Below are 16,565 nucleotides of genomic sequence, written 5' to 3'. Positions count from 1 at the left end.
TACAGACCGAGAAGTGGAGCTAAAAGAATTTAAGTAAACAAGTGATAAAGCCTTGAAGACTGGCTAGAGTCCACGCAGTCCTCAGTTGCACCTGTAATTTTGTTAGAATTTGAAATTAGTTATTTGGATTTGGATTTTTTATTTTTACTAGTGAAAAAATAGGTAAAATGGATAAAATAAACACAAAACAAAACAATATCATGAAACAAAACCTGAAAATAGATAAATTCTCTGTATATAAGTAAAAAATTAATCCTGCTTGATACTTGAGCTCTTTGTTTGTTATTTCTATTCTCCTTTTCCCCCCTTTACCCATTTTTCCATCCTTTTTGATAGCTCAGTCCTTTCTACTTTAAACATTCCTTTTTCGGGGTTTCATATGCACCTGAGTTCCTTGAAAAGTCTTTTACCTATTTCTCTAGTGTATGCAATATAAGAATCAAAGTACTATCAATTTTATTTTTATTATGTTTTTATTATGTATAGGTGTGATACCTCCATGTATGTCTGCACCACTTATGTGTCTAATGCCTAGTACCTTTGAAGGTCATAAGGGGAGCCAGGCATGGTGGCCCACACCTTTAACCCCAGCACTGGGGAGGCAGAAACAGTATATCTCTAAGTTTGAGTGCAGTCTGATCTAATAGTGAGTTCTAGTATAGTCAGGAATATACAGAAAGACTGTCTCAAAAACAAGGGCATGAGATTCTCTGGAGCCGGAGTTACAAACAGTTTAGGTTGCCATGTGGGTGCTGCTGATTGGATCTGAATTCTCTGCAAAAGCAGCCAGTGCTCTTAATCTAAAGAGCTCTCCAGCACCACTCATACTAATTTTCTTTAAACTATAATACACAGTGTGTACCATGCAACCCGTCTCTGGCAAGACATTTAGCCTATGTTATTACAGCACTCCAGTGACAGCTCCATTGGAATTCCAATGGCTTCTCTTACCTGTAGTGACTGATGGCTTTATCTTTCTTAAGGTTCTCTAGTTTCCTTGCTTTAGAACGTTTTAATCATTGAGGGTTTTGTTATGGTTTTGTTCTTGTATATGTTAATGTGTCCATGTGTCTGCATATATATTTGACTCTGACTCATGCTTTTTTCTCCTTAATGTGTACATTCTGGAAACTCAAGTCTTTTGTCCTTTGGTCTTTGGTTCATGTTCTGTTGTCGGGTGGGGGTGCACGTGCCTGTGTGTACACATGCAGAGGCCAGAGAAGGATGTCTTCCTCTATTGCTGTCTGCTTTAGTGCTTTGAGATGGAGGTCTCTCACCAAACTGAAGCTCCCTTTTATCTAGCCTGTCTCTGGGGCCTACTGCTGTTAGAGGAATGAGCAATTGTGTTCACTGTTTTATGTGGATGTGGGAATTTGAACTAGGTCCTCATACCAAATGCTCCATACCAACCCCAAGTCTTGATCTACAATATAACTTGCCTACTGTATATCTCTGTCACCTTAAATCCAATAATACTTTTTTCTTATGTTTATTTTTAATTATGTGTGGAGGTGTATTTCTATGTTTAAGCATTTGCATATGAGTGCCCAAAGAAGCCACAAGAGGTTGCTGAATCCTCTGGAGCTGTAGTTACAGACATTTGTGAGCCGCATAACATGGGAGCTAGGAACTGAACCATAGTCTTCTGCAAGAGCAGTACCCACTCTTAGCCTTGGCGCCATTCTTCTGTGTTGAGTCTACTTACTGTTTTGTTCATTGTGTTCTCAAATGTAAAACTTAAAGCACTGACGTTTTCATTGCTTCTTACTTAGTGACCACAGTTCTGCCTTCTATTGTTTTTATTTTCTTATCTTTAACATTTCTCCCTCTATGGTTGGTCCTTTTATGAGTTTATTGTAATTGCCTTCTGTTTGTAACCAATGGTGCATACCACTTTGTATAATAGTAAAATATATATTAATGATAGAAAATACTCTTTCTCTTTGTTGAGATAGAATCCCCCTTGTAATCCTGTCTATACTTAGAATTGACATTATATTTACTTAGACTGTCCTTAAACTTGGAATCCTCTCGCCTTAGTCTTCTGATACTAAGGTTATAGTCATACCACCAGGCTCATTTGAAAAACTTATATTTTAGAAAAATTTTATTTTGGAAAAGGTAAGTAATTTTCACGTCTCATTTGGGAAACTTTCTTTTGAGTCAGGGTCTCTCTACAGAGTCCTGGCTGTCTTGGGACTCACTGTGTAGACCAGTCTGCCCTTGAACTCAAAGATATTTGCCTGCATTGAGTACTGTGATTAAAGGTGTGTCCCACCACATCTATCTGGAAAACTTTCTTTTATATGCTTGAATATAAAATCTAGTATTGGATCTAGTTTTGACCAGTCATGTGCATTAATGTTCTAATTTTTAAAATGGTAAAAATACCTTCTGGTTATTAGACAATCATTAGGAATTAGAAATGATAATTCAACAGTAGCTGGACAGTGGTAGTGCACGCCTTTAAATCTCCCAGAGGCAGGTGGATCTCTGGGAGTTTGAGGCCAGCCTGGTCTACAGAGCGAGTTCCAGAACAGCCAGGGCTACACAGAAAAACCCTGTCTTGAAAAACAAAAGAAAGCAAAAAAAGAAAAGGAATAGAAAGGAGCAGTATCTTTCTGTCGAGTCTCAGACCAACAATGTGTAATCCCCGGGCATCCTCGTACTGCCCTATCACCAAAAGAACAGTAGGAGTATGTGGTCCTTGGGAATCCTCTCCCGCTGTGCCCTGTCCCCTGGGTTTCTCTGTGTAACAGTCCTAGCCTGCCTGGAACTACTTTTGGAGATCAGGCTGGCTCCGAATTCACAGAGATCAACTTACCTGTCTCCAGAGTGGTAGGATTAAAGGTGTGTGCCACCATGCCCAGCCCTTGGGGACTCTTTACTCTGCTGGTACTGCCTACTAAATTCCTCCTCCAGTAAATCTATTCTTTGACTCATGCTTTATATTGTCTTAAATCTCTTCTGAGTCCTGGTGGATGATAAGTAGGGACTGAGAATGGGTCTTCCTTGAACAGCCAGTTAGTTTGTAATCAGAGCCTGCCTTCCCTTCTTGGTGTAGGACTCCACATTAGAGCCTGTGAATGGTGAGGTCGTGGGTGATGCCCTTAAGACCTCACTGGTGACTGAAGAGGACTCCACCAGTGAAGGGCTGGAAGAAGAGGTAAAAGTTCCGTCTTTGAATTCCAGAGAGGAGACTGTGAATACTGTTCCAGTGGTGGCAGACTCTCCAAAAACTTCTGAGGCTGCACCAGACAAGGTAAGGCAGAATCACCTTACTTTCTTATAGGTAACCTTTGCCAGTATTGGTGCCATTAGGTAGAGGTGGAGGAGTCAGATCTAGCATATAGTCCTTTAGGAGAATTTTATTTCAGACATAAATTTTTATATGTCTTTCAAGGTTCAGTTCCACCCCCACCCCACATCATAACTACTTTATGGTAACAAAATGAGTACTCTCTTACAGGCTTAGGAAAATGATTAGAAAAATTACAAAAAAAAAAATCCATGGTTTATCAAACAGTTGAATACTTATTGTCTACATTGGCTATGACTACTACAGTAATTTCAATTGTTTTAAATTCAGTAGACAAGCTAAGGAAAAGCTTGATGAATATTTAAAAATTAGTTTGGCTTTGAATATTACGACTTACAGCTATACTAATGCTTTCTAAGTGTCTCACTGAGGTTGGTGAATAAAGCTCCCATTGTCCTTACCACTGTTGTCCAGTGAAACCAGTTAGACTGAGCAAGGGATAGGATAGTGTTGTCCCAAGAGATTCTTCATTCTGGCTATAGTAACAGCAGAACTTAGAGATAACTGATGGTTTGGTAGAATTATAAGTGTTTTGGATGCTCTTTTGAGGCAAAATGGTTTCTTACTGTATTAAATTTGCCATGAGACAATTTTGAAGAAATTTTGAGTTGAACTTAAGAATATGGACTCCTTTGTAACAAAAATAATCAGTACTGAGTTCTTTACATAATTCAGAGACAGTGTTCTGAGAATGATTCATTTAGAACTGTATTATAAAATTGTTTATTGAGCTTTATTTTTGTATGGCTTTTTTCCCCCAGACCTCACCTGTTTCTGACTCAGAAATGTTGACAGATCAAGGCCCATCTGATGATAAAGGACATACTGAGGAAAAGTTAGTTTCAAAAAAGAAAATACATTTGGGGAGCTCAGACAATGTTGCCACCCTGTCAAATGAAGAGAAGTCTGACAGTGGTTTTCCAAATTCTGCAGTAACAGACTTTCCTGAAGAGCCGGTCTCTGAGAATTTATCATCCAACACTACTTCCTCACTGGAGGATCAGGGTGAGGATGGGGTCCCTGAGGCCCAGGAAACATCTGCTGCTCAGATAGAGGTAGAACTTGAAGATGTGCCATTCCCACAGAATGCAGGGCAGAAGAACCAGTCAGAGGAGCAATCTGAAGCGTCTTCTGAGCAACTGGACCAGTTTACACAATCAGCTGAGAAAGCTGTGGATAGCAGCTCAGAGGAGATAGAGGTGGAAGTTCCTGTAGTAGACAGGAGGAATTTGAGAAGAAAGGCCAAAGGACATAAAGGACCTGCCAAGAAAAAAGCCAAACTGTCCTGAGTGAAGAAATACATATGATAAATTCTCTTCTTTGTAATGTAGTTGTTGTTTTTAAACATGGTAATTAATAAACAGCATGGGGCACAGGACAGATTCCAAAGTTTCAATCTGAACTTATTTATAAACGCAGGTTCCTTTACCCTTCAGGGCTCACCATTCTTTTTTATTATTTTCTCTAAGTAACTTTTATTTTTATGAACCATTTGTCAATTTTGGGAATCCAGGTCATTCATACATTTTTCTTTAGCATGTGGAACATCTAACCATTAATATTTTAAAAAAATTAAAAATCTTAGTAGACTTTCTAACACAAAGATCCTAGAAATCTTTTATACTAAGGGCTTTAATGGTAAAAACTTGGCAAGGGTTCTCAATGTTTTATCTTAGTATCAAAAACAATCTCCATATTTTTAAGTGTAGGCATAACTAAACAAAAATGTTGTCACTAAATTAAAATAATCTCAAGTGAGATGACAAAACATAGTTTATGGTAGTGAACATGATTGTTTTTATTTCTTATTAGTTGTAGATAGTTCGACATCTGTGAAGTACACAGTCTAGCCTTCATATCATCTGATGTTAACAGTACCTTTAGAGACTTAACTGTGGCATATGGGTAATTTAAAATTCCACCTGACGTATTAGTTTGGTATAATTTCTAAAATTTTCTGTATATTTGCAGATGCTAAAAAGCTTGGGTACACTTTAAACTGGTAAACAGTTCACGCAATTGAATTTAGAATGTAGTTTAATTTGGACTGTGGGTGGGTCAGATCAGATACTTTATTCCTGCTTAATTAATTAGAGTTCTGCAGAAGTATAGCCCTTCCTAAGTCTACTTAATCCCTCTAGTCTCTGTAAGTCACTGTGATTCTTCTTTTAAGACTTCCATCTCGCTTGCAGTTTATACCTATTTAAACCTATTTTGGGGATAGGTTTAGAACCACCTCTTTAGACCTATCCTATGAGTTGTCCAAATGCCTAAATTCTATTTCTGCTGTCCCTTTGGGTCTTGTATACTTTGGATGTTCTGACTACTGACTGTAGGCTACCCTGTACGTGTACTTTATTGCCATGGCAAAAGCATTTGATTTTTTTTATAGGGGGGGAAAACCTATTCATTTCTTTATGACAGTTGGTTTTAAAATGAACAAAAACGATTATTCTTAGACACCATAGAGAATCTGCCAATAGTATTTTGGAAGTACCATGTACTCTCATTTATATTTAAGTTGGAGGCTATTTTGAGACCATTGAGATTCATTATTGTGAAAGTTTGAGCCTTGAGAAAATACCTGGACTTTGTGTCCTTATGTTAGGTGCTGTGAGTTTCGATTTGCAGTTCAGTCTTCAGTCGGTTAGGTGATCTGGTGATGTCAGGTCTTACATTTAGGGATGAGATGTCTTAGAAAGTCCAATTAGTTAAAGTCTTTAAGCAGACTAAATAGTAACTCTACTATGATGTTAGAACACTTGTATTCACCTGTTGTTTTTATTTTTGGCTAGAAGCTAGTTAATGATTGTTAAGTGAAAATTATGGCATTTTTCTCAATGCTAAGTTAAATAGGTGTAACGAACTCTGGATCTGCCAGATGCTGAGGCTGTTTTACACTTTTAGAGAAGCTTTTGTTAAGATCTCAACTAGGGATAGTATCTGAAGAGTCTGTTAAGATTCAGAAAATTAAATTTTAATTTTATAGTACTCACTAAAAAATTCTAGGGTTTTTTTGGCTATTGTTCCCTTTACACAAATGAGTGTTTTTAAAAGATTGCACTCACTGGCAGCTTGATGTGTGAATAGTCTCTTGAGTTAAAAATACATCACACTGGGGACTAGTATATAAACTTATACTTATTAAACTTGTTTAATATAAATGGAATTTAAAGCAATTTCAAAACACAAATATGTTGTCTGTGACAGAAGTTAAAGTTTAGAGGTCACAGGAAAAAATTCTGTCACACAGGAAAGATCTTTCATGTTCAGTAGCATACTGATTATATAAAATTTATAACAAAATTTGTGCTTAGTAGGGAACCTAAATAAGCTTAATTCGATACTTGTAGTTTTTGCAAGGCATTAGGAGGACTGCTGTGGCTTCAAGTAGCTAGTTTTGTATGTTTGGTCACACCCTGTTGTATCTTGGGAACTGGTTCTTTTTGTTTAGAAGTCATATTTGTGGAGAGGGGTGCTCCCTTCTGGTGTATATACATATATATTTCCTTATATAATATAAAGCAGATGAGTATTAGCAAAATTTTAGTTTTACTTTCAAACCTAAACTACTGTTAGACCACACAAAAAAATATTTAAGAATTTTATTGTAAAGCTCCAAGTTTTAAAGATGGAGAGAATCTATTATGATTTTTTAACGAAATCAAATAATAGCATGACTTAGAATGTCAGTCATCTATGTAAGTTCACATTCTTCTACTTTAATGTGTCTACGTTCATATTTCCATTGGTTTACAGAGCAAGGAATTCTAGTCATTAATGGTTTTCTTTTAACAGATGATTAGTGTTACCTGAGATGGTTTGTGACTTTAGCGTAGTGTTCTTTTAAACCCTGTCTACTAGCTAAACATCTGCTCCGAGGCTCCTTCCTCTGCGATTACTTTCTAAGGTGTGGTCACACCAGCAGCCTACACAGATTTCAATGTAAATAAGGAATTTATACTAACACTACTCATATGTAACCATATTTAGAAAGCAACTTCTGCCTTTTACGTCCACTCTCAATCTGGTGTTTTTGGTGTGGTCTGTTACGTATGTCATGCTTGCTTTCATACTTCCTACTACAAGATAGTTTGCTGTTTTTATTTCTTAAAAAAAGCAAACCTACTTCAGCAATACCACACTGATTACCTGAAGTCAGACTTCCTTTCACCATCTGTGACTTAAGTGAATAAATCATATATTACCCATTTTTATTGGTGGAAAATGTTAAAATCTAATTGTAAAGAAAGGTTCTGAGGTGAATCTGTCTGTACTGAACGGTCATTTACTACCATCTTTGTATGTTCTAAAACTTAAGAGAAAAAAATGTTGTATTCAGAGCTGCAAGTCTTACTGGAGAATTTATGTTTTGTTTCCTTGCTAGTCTTCCCCCCCACCTTAACGTTTAAAATAGCAATTAAACCTATATTTTGTGATTGTTTTTTGGTCTGTGTTTTCATTTTTTCCCCCCCAAGTTTCATTCATGAAGATGTGCTTAGTTATTGTAATAGACATTGAATGATTCTGTTAAAGCATTGGCTGTATTATGAAGGCAGACTTTTAAAGAAAAAAAAAAAACCATGACCCTATGATTCACAGATCACAAAAAAGGTTGGATTAAATTACAACTCCAAATCATGACTTTTAATCTAATTAACTACTGCATTTCAGGGCACTAGTACATAGTCTAGAACTATCTAAACCAATTTGTACCATCACTGTAGCAGTATAAATGTAGAAGTACACTGGAGTTCACTGAAGTACTACATAAATTATTGGTTACAAGTGGAAAAGCCACAAGTTGTGTTCAGTTTAATTTGCCTTCTCACATACTTTTTATGTAATATTTCTTAAAACCTTATCAAGTTTAACATGTTCCATTTTTTTAGGGTTAATGGCAGTGAGATGGAAAATACTCAATAATTAAGTGTTCATTAACCTTTATGGGTGCTTCAAACAACACTGGGGGCTTTTCCAATGATGCTGCATACACTCTAGTTCACATACATCTATCTGTGTGCTTGCTATTCGGTCACTACATTTTATTACCATGTGAGCCCTTAGTCCCCAAACTAAAGACTAACTGTAAAACTGTGCAGTTTTTATTTTTTATTTACAATTTAATAAATACTCCTCGATGACTGCTCATGGGTAGGCACCTTGGTAGTATTCAGCCAGATCACAGTGATGGTGTTTTCCTAACCGTGTGTAGTTTTCAGTAGAAGTCACTATCAAACCAGCAAGACTGCATTTATGCACCCATCATTCTCAGGATTGTTGGTAACTTGGGCATACTTTCCTACGGAAAAGAAAAGCCAAAGGAAGAAAAGAATGTTAACGAAAATAATCTTAAAGCATAAAACTTTTGTCTAAAGTCTACCTAGTTTATTTATTTATTGAATTTTCGAGACAGGGTTTCTCTGTAGCTTTTGGTTCCTGTCCTGGAACTACCTCTTGTAGACCAGGCTGGCCTCGAACTCACAGAGATCCACCTGCCTCTGCCTCCCGAGTGCTGGGATTAAAGGCATGCGCCACCACCACCCAGGAGTCTACCGTATTTAATAAGCAAGCAGAGGGTAACTCAAGATCAAGTTGTACTCTAAACTTATGTAATTTTGTTCACAAACAGCAGCCAGCTCCATTTTATTAATACATTTTATTAGTATCTACTTTCCCATGATGACTTATTTTGCTTTAATGAATTTCAAATCAGTTTAACAACCTATTTTAAACAATATCTTCCTTTTCAAACAACGTCTAAGTTTAAGGATAATCTGGGCAGTAAAAGCAAAAACTAAATCAGGAAAAGAACTCATAGCTCCAACCCCCTAACATACTTGGCTCTTCTTCATTAAAGTTGTACACTTTTAATACTTAGGGAAGTGTTTGCATTAGGCTACAGGAAAGCAACCCCTCATTTAAACTTTTACTTACCCCAAATAACCTTGCCTCCTTGTGTCACGAGGCCCAGCTCGCTCACGTTCACTTCAATGACTGTCCCTTTGGTGATTACACCCAGAGTTGTATATAATGGGGACGATGGATTCTTTTTCACACCAAGTATCGGCAAGCAAAAGGTAGCTTTCAGTTCAGGATGTGTGACGTGAGCTTTTTTGAAACGCAGACCCTAGAAAGTCAACCACAAGAATGAGTCTACATGGTGGGCAGGGGCTTTAGATCCTTTTTCTAGTCTTCTAGTCATCTAAACTAGGAGATGAATATTGTCTTAAACTATCAAATAAAATATTAACATTTCAACAGACTAAATATCTCAGTGGATAATGTGGTAGAAAGAAGTATACACAATCCAAAAGGTTTCCCATGTCGGAATACCCAGTTAATAGCTGTGTTTTTCTAGTCACTGCACTCACTGAGCTTACTCTGTGCCAGACACTGCTAGAGTTCACGAGTACCTCGTTTATACATGACAACCTCCCAAGAGCCCTCCGGGTCTGCACGTTTGATTAAATTGTATGTGGTAAATGGAATCCAACCTACGGGCTCCAATTTCAGATTCCAAATACTCCAGCCTTCTTTAAACATGGGGAAGAAAAGGGAACTGGTGGGTGTTAGCTTTCTTTATGTAGATGGTAATATGACTCAAAGACTGGAGAATAGACTGAGAGGTCCTGTCACAGATGCCACCAAGTCCCCCGAATGGGTCCTGTCAGTACAGCACTTGATATGTCAGAACAGCATGCAGTTTTGCTTTATTTTTACCTCTGCGGATGGGAGGAAAATGATGTTTAATTAAGTTCTTAGTATTGAGAGAAAGGTCCCTCCCTGGGAAAAAAAATGCCACCAAAATTTATTCCAAAGATTATAAATACAAAATTAAAGTCAGGATCATGAATGAACAAATGTTCTGGGCTCTGCAGTCAGGTAGCCTCTGGTACAGTAAGTGAATGGGCGGGGGTGTAGAAACTGCCCTATCCAGTGAAAAAAAGCTGTTAGCAGTGATTGTAGCATTTGAATCCATTACCAATTATTTAGATTGAGCATTAAGATCAATACTACCAACATTCATGTATCTAAGCAGGCTAGACTTATGGTGGCACTTGAAATCTCTGAAATGATTCTGAAAAAAATCAGTTCCATATTTTTCAAAGCAGAAGGGGAAATTCTAGGCAGGAGATTTGTTTGTGAAGATATTATTACTGCTATCAACAGAAATTAAGCTATTTTATAGTCCTTATAAAAAGTTATACTATTTAGAATGTACTCAAAAGAAGTAAAAACGAAATTTACCTCACTAAAGCTCAAGCTAAGTCCAGTGCTTTTTTTGTCTTTTGTGTAAGATCAAATGTAAGCAAACATTCTTACTCAAATTGTCTAATGGGTTGGTATCAAAGGCCTAGCACTTCAGGCATACAGCATCTATCTTGTTGAATATGACTATAAAAGAATGAAGAGTCTAGTGTATAATGCTTAAATATAAGAATTCACTAGCAGCCGGGCGGGGGTGGCTCATGCCTTTAATCCCAGCACTTGGGAGGCAGAGGCAGGCGGATCTCTGTGAGTTCGAGACCAGCCTGGTCTACAAGAGCTACAGGCTCCAAAACCACAGAGAAACCCTGTCTCGAAAAACAAAACAAAAAAAAAAAATCACTAGCAATGTTATATAAATTCTTTCATCTAAAGTCTATTATGAATCTGAAGTTAAGACTCAGCCTAGATTCATGGAAATACAAAGTAAATTTCCAATAATGATGTAACAAAAATAGCACAAAATGCTCTCCAAGCTGTTTTTCACATCAATTTTAGCAATTTCAGGAAACTGTAATATTCTTTATCCAAGAATATTTAACAAGGGGCTAACATTAAGTCATCATACTCCCATAGAAACTTACCATCGGCCTGATAAACCTTTCATATTTAGGTGGTTTTCTTGTAAAACCATCACCAACAAAGCAGACTTTAGTAACCATCCTCTTCCATGCCTTCTTTTTTCTTTTTCCTGTTCGAATAACTTTCAATACTTCTGTTTCTCCTTGGGCACGAACTTTGGGTAGAGGGACTTCCCATTTTCCCTAGAAGTGCAGGTTTGTATTGTAATAAAAAGAGAGTAAGAATGAGTCACGTGTTTTAGTTAGAGTAGAACACTCACTTCTCCTAAACCATTCAGCACACTTCACTTGTTGTTCAACTGTTTTGGGGAAGTCTGTGCTGTTTCTTCAGAAGCCATAATTAAGAAAAATCAGTTAAGTTCATATATTCTGGTACATTAAATAAATGGTTTGGTTAAGCTAAGATTTCTTCATACCTTGTTATGTCCCTCTAAGGCAATGAGGCATCAGCAGTGCATGTCCTAGTTACTAGTTACAAGCTCACTATCCCACTTAGTTTCTTCGTTAGTTTACCCTGAAGTGGACTTTGAGACTGATCATCAGGTTGTTAGGTGTTCTCAACTGCTCCAGAATACACAGACACACAAAACAAAACCTCTCAAGGTATAGCAATACTAGGCACTGAAAAGAATACTGGACTAATATTTCTAAGACATGGGTTCTCGGAGCAACTCCAGCATTTCACAAGGACCTGACAGCCAAGAATGACTTATAATCCCTTGAACTCTAGATTCTTTTATCTGCAGTTAGACTAGTTCAAGTTATTCATTGAGTAGATAACCGCTACTCGTCACAACATTCTAATTTGGGATATTTACAAATTGAAAAAAAAAAGATTTCAATACTATGCATTTTTCTATTAGGTTGCTTATTCTATTCACAGGTGCTTAAAAATTTGCTCTTTTTCAAATTGGGACAGAATTTTAGCTAGTTTGACAGTACTTGTAAAGGGTGTACTAAAAGAATTATTGAATTTCTATCTACGTTAAGTCCCTTTGGAAATTTTCCACTAGAACCAATTTTGGCACTGCAAGGCAGGAAAAACAAGTAAGTTGTGTTTTTCTCCACAGTACAACAGCATCATGGATTTTCAATTGTAGGAAGTCATTATCTACTGAATTCTTAAGGTTCATTACTTAGTTTTTAATTAGTTTTTAAATAAAAGATGTATGACATTCTCTTTTTGTGGTTTTTCAAGACGGGGTTTCTCTGTGTAGCTTTGGAGCCTGTCCTGGAACTAGCTCTGTAGACCAGGCTGGCCTCTAACTCAGAGATCTACCTGCCTCTGCCTCTGCCTCCTGAGTGGTGGGATTAAAAGCATGTACCACTACTGACTAGCCAAATGTATGATATTCTAATGGCTTGCAGGATTTCATGTAGATGAAATTGGTTTCAAACTTGCTATTTAGCAAAGGATGACCTTGAACTTCTGATCCTCCTGCCCCCCCCCACCAAGTGCTGGGATTACAGACAAACTAGGCAAACTTATCAACTGAGCTACTCCACAGCTCCCAGTGATACCTTTTGTTAAAACTTAAATTCGAAATTTTTTCAACAGGGATATTTCAATTTTGGTGATAAGACAGAAGTTTCTATCAAACTAAATTTATAAAATTGTGGCTTAAGAGCTGGCTTAGCAGCCAGGAGCCCTTCAAATGCCGCTTTTCAGAGTACCTGGGTTCAGTTCTCAGCACCCACATAGCAGCTCACAACAGTAATTCCAGTTCTGGCTTTGTCGGCATCATGCAGTGTCATAAATGCACACACATGGGCAAACATACATATAAAATAAAAATAAATCTTAAATCATCAAAATAAAAAATTTACGAAACATTTTAGGACTTTGATATGCAAATGGAACTATTGTTGCACTTAATGTTCCAAATTAAACTGGAGATAAACCTAGAACCTCAAATTTTGATTTAAATATTTCTGTCAAGCAAGACAAGATTAATTTTTTCATCGCTTACCGCCTTCTCCTTTCGTTTCTGCTTAATCATGTTGGAAAGCACTTTTGCTCTAGATTGCCCCTCTCTGTCCAGCAGGTAGGCAGGTACTGCTCCTTGTGGAGTCTTTTCATCATTCTTTTGCTTGGTGTTTCTCTTTTCGTGCATCTTAATACTATCAGAAAGGAAAGAGATTTGGAATGTGTTTGGCAATTATCACCCAATGGTGTTCCCGATCCCGAGAGTTAGACAGGACCACTTACGTTTTTTTCATTTGTATTTTCTCAGCATGGCGCTGCTTATGGTAGAGCTTAGCCTTCAGGCCAATCATTTTCTTTGCCTTCTTTGAACGTTCATGGGCCTCCCGACTTTCTTTCTTTCTCTTTTTCTCATGATAATCCAAACGATATCCATAGCGTTTACGGTGTAATTCAATATGCTCGTTTTGTGGCTGAAATGATTTAAGAAACGTTACTTTATTTAGGTAAGACTCCCACACTACCCAAAGCTTTAATGACTCTAGTACTATCACCCTTCATAGGATGTAAATTAAATATACTTTAACCTAGCACATCATTCATGTGTTTACACCGGCATGAATTCCAGGAAAAGCTCCTGTTCAATGAAGGGATTTGTCTACTAAAGAGATGAGGTAACTACAGAATTTCATTATTTTTTTCCTTTGGACAATAAGGTAAATTATTTTCAGGTATTTTTATTAGAAACTTTGTCAGTTTTACCAAAAAACAATTAACATAAAACAAAATTTGCCATTTTTAGCTATAGGTTTGAGTTGTAATTTCTGGAGTTTTTTTTTTGGGGGGGGGGGTTCGAGACAGGGTTTCTCTGTGGCTTTTTTTTGGAGCCTGTCCTGGAACTAGCTCTGTAGACCAGGCTGGTCTCAAACTCACAGAGATCCGCCTGCCTCTGCCTCCTGAGTGCTGGGATTAAAGGCGTGTGCCACCATCGCCTGGCTTGAGTTGTAATTTCTGACCTATCATATATTTCTGTAACCATTAGAATCAAGATGGCGTATTTATTTTCCATCACCCCAAAACATTCCTTTGTGCTACTTAAGTCATCCCCCCCCCCACACACACACATCACCATCTTCAACCCTATGTATTTTTTTTTTCTTTTCCTTTTGGTTTTTATTGATGGTTCTCGGTGTAGCCCTGGCTGTCCCGGAACTCACAGAGATCTGCCTGCCTCTGCCTCCCTAGTGCTAGGGTTAAAGGTGTGCCACTACCAGGCACAACCTTTTATTTCTATGTTTACTTTTTTCCCAGTGAATGAAATCTACAGAACATATACCCTTTTGCATCTGGCTTCTTTCAACTGGAATATATCCTTGTGCATATCAGTGCTTAACTATTTTATAATGATGGGTAGTGTCACGGTGTGAGAACATAAACTCATTTGTCTGTCTACTGCCCAGATGATGGTTATTTGGACTTTTTTCCTTTTGGTAGTTAGCAGTAAAGTTTCAATAATATAGTTGAATTCAGATCTCTGTATGGAAATTGTCCACTGCCATAACTGTCTTCCGAAGTGGGTGTATCATTTTGCTCATTGTCAGTATTGTATGGGATCCCTTTGAATCCTAAATAGTTTCATTTTTTATCGATTTAACAATGAAACTGTGATCAGCATTTATTTACATGTTGAGCCCAAAAAAATGACAATAATGCAAGGTCAAGTCCAGTTTAGAGAATAATGCTAAGTAACAAAACTATTACGGATGGTGTTTTTAACTGCTATCACATGAACTCTGGAGCAAAAAGAAAGTTATGAGGCATTCCATTTTGTCGAGAAACATCCAGTAGAAAGAAAAGGGCAGGCAGTCTGGACAGACAGGTTTGGTTCCGCAATGTATTCGCTGTTTGGCTTCTTACAAAGATTATAGGTTTACTTACTGAGCAGTAAAATGGTGGGATGTCAATTAGTGCTTATTATTATCACAAGCCTCAACTCTGTTCCATCCGGCTGACACTGACACCACGCTAGGACTTTAGTAGTAAACCGTCTAACTTGTGTTCCCCGTCCCGCAGCTAAGTTCCCGGAGTCTACATCCAACTCCACAGCGTCTCAGTTCCGCCTGCCACCGTCCTTCCCCTGCGACAGTCCGAGCACGCTAACCCCCAAGCCCTCCGCCGCCAGCGCCCGAGGAGGCCTCCTTACCATGATGACAGCTGCGGAACAGCCGTCCGCGACCTCCCGACTGCGAAAAACCTCTTCTGGCTCTCACTGACCCACGAGCACTCGCCGCGCAAGGCGGAACGGGAAAGGGCAACACTTTAAGAAGGCCGTGTGAAGCGTGAGCGCCACACAGCCGTTCCGAGTCGGCTCTCCGCTTTCTAGGCAGCAGAGCGGAAGTTGCTTGCAGGCGCTATTTAGCTGACGCACCGCCGGAAATGGGAAGGTCTGCCACCTGCGGCGCCGCAAGCCGGCGGGTCTGTACGTTCCTTCTGCAGGTATGGGGCTTTTTTTAGGCGGTGGGGAGTTGTAACGTGAGCCTGTTGCCAGTTTTGGAGTGGCGGGCGCCCCTTGCTCCCCTCAGAATGGCCGAGAGAAGCTAGTCGTTGGTGCACAGTGCTTTGTGAGTGCCACTCTGTGCAGCGGCCACCGGTCTTGTGCTGGGGACTGCTGACCTTGTGGCTGCGGCTGACAGCAGACTCCAGACGCCCAGCCCTTGATGCCTGCTGAATTAGGGACGTTTTCCTTCATCCTTTATCAAGGGCGACTGATTGTTTTTCTTTTGTCACTAGTGTGTGCACAAGTAATTGAAATTTATTATGTAGAAAGTAAAACTGCTGGGCCAACTGCCAAGAAAGCAAGAGATCGTTTTGTTTTTGTGGAGGTTAGGACTTAATTTCCTAAGTTCTTGAGGCCGGTTATTGCAATTCGAGAACTAAGACTGAGCGAACCTGGATGAACTGGCTCTCTATTGCCGGGAAGGAATTCCCAAGAAAGCACATGAAATTAGGGTCAGTTTTACCTTTTAAAAAGTGTGTTTTGTGACTTTATTTAATGTGGATGGGTGTTTTGCATACATGTATGTCTGTTCGCCACGAGCGTGCCTGGAGTCCTCGGAGGCTAGGAGAAGGTGTTGGATCACAAAAGATAGTTTGGAGTACTAGTGGATGCTGGGAACTGAATCTGGGTCCTCTGGAAGGACAGCCAATGCTTTTAACAGCTGAACCATCTCATCAACCCCTAGTAATCAAAAAAAAAAAAATCCTAGTTAATGCTTAAGTTTGGAACTACCAATATTAGAAAGTATTCATCCCAAGAAGTCTTAGTGCTTGGATTCAGGTTTTTGTCTCCATAGTATTTTGTTTTGTTTGAGTTGCCTAGAGTCAGTGTGAGTGCAAGAATTATTTTCATCCACCTAGAAAGCAGTGCTAAACATAGTCCTTACTGAATGTGTGGAGTTAGTTTTCATGCTGT

The 16,565-nt window shown here is 38.5% G+C and overlaps 3 protein-coding genes across 7 annotated transcripts in view; 2 read left to right on the top strand and 1 right to left on the bottom strand.

Moving 5' to 3' along the window:
* Fam169a (family with sequence similarity 169 member A) overlaps positions 1 to 7,759 on the top strand; it is a 60,646-nt gene extending 52,887 nt beyond the window's left edge. For all 4 annotated transcript variants that reach the window (XM_041663310.1, XM_041663312.1, XM_041663309.1 and 1 more), the window contains exons 12-13: positions 3,065 to 3,262; positions 4,081 to 7,759. In XM_041663310.1, the coding sequence (XP_041519244.1) occupies positions 3,065 to 3,262; positions 4,081 to 4,608 (726 nt within the window). In that variant the 3' untranslated portion in view covers positions 4,609 to 7,759. The remainder of the gene's footprint in view (positions 1 to 3,064; positions 3,263 to 4,080) is intronic.
* A 129-nt stretch (positions 7,760 to 7,888) lies between these two features.
* On the bottom strand, positions 7,889 to 15,436 carry Nsa2 (NSA2 ribosome biogenesis factor). Its single transcript, XM_041663315.1, has 6 exons — positions 15,297 to 15,436; positions 13,379 to 13,566; positions 13,140 to 13,290; positions 11,173 to 11,352; positions 9,257 to 9,449; positions 7,889 to 8,621 (listed from the first exon to the last, which is right to left on the bottom strand). The coding sequence occupies exons 1-6, from the start codon at positions 15,297 to 15,299 to the stop codon at positions 8,554 to 8,556; spliced, it is 783 nt and encodes a 260-aa protein (XP_041519249.1). The 5' UTR covers positions 15,300 to 15,436; the 3' UTR covers positions 7,889 to 8,553.
* Positions 15,437 to 15,508: 72 nt separating this feature from the next.
* The window catches only part of Gfm2 (GTP dependent ribosome recycling factor mitochondrial 2), a 39,838-nt gene continuing 38,781 nt past the window's right edge, over positions 15,509 to 16,565 (top strand). The window contains exon 1 of one of the 2 annotated variants that reach the window (XM_041663304.1): positions 15,509 to 15,589. The gene's annotated coding sequence lies outside the window, so the exon portion shown is untranslated. Of the gene's footprint in view, positions 15,590 to 15,976; positions 16,103 to 16,565 lie in introns of those variants that run through there. The other variant, XM_041663305.1, reaches the window with a different exon arrangement.

Source organism: Microtus oregoni, unplaced genomic scaffold (genome assembly GCF_018167655.1).
Source record: "Microtus oregoni isolate MIOR12 unplaced genomic scaffold, Mior012 000014F_ref0000157, whole genome shotgun sequence".
Lineage (NCBI taxonomy): Eukaryota > Metazoa > Chordata > Mammalia > Rodentia > Cricetidae > Microtus > Microtus oregoni.
The sequence above is the reverse complement of the archived record's forward strand: the minus strand, read 5'-3'. Positions and strand labels throughout refer to the sequence as shown.

What these genes read in the sequence shown, in the direction of transcription:
- Nsa2 (XM_041663315.1), bottom strand. An exon ending in AGAAACGAAAGGAGAAGGCG is followed by an intron (nt 11,353 to 13,139) that starts GTAAGCGATGAA and finishes CTGCACTTCTAG; the next exon opens with GGAAAATGGGAAGTCCCTCT. An exon ending in AAAGGTTTATCAGGCCGATG is followed by an intron (nt 9,450 to 11,172) that starts GTAAGTTTCTAT and finishes TTGACTTTCTAG; the next exon opens with GGTCTGCGTTTCAAAAAAGC.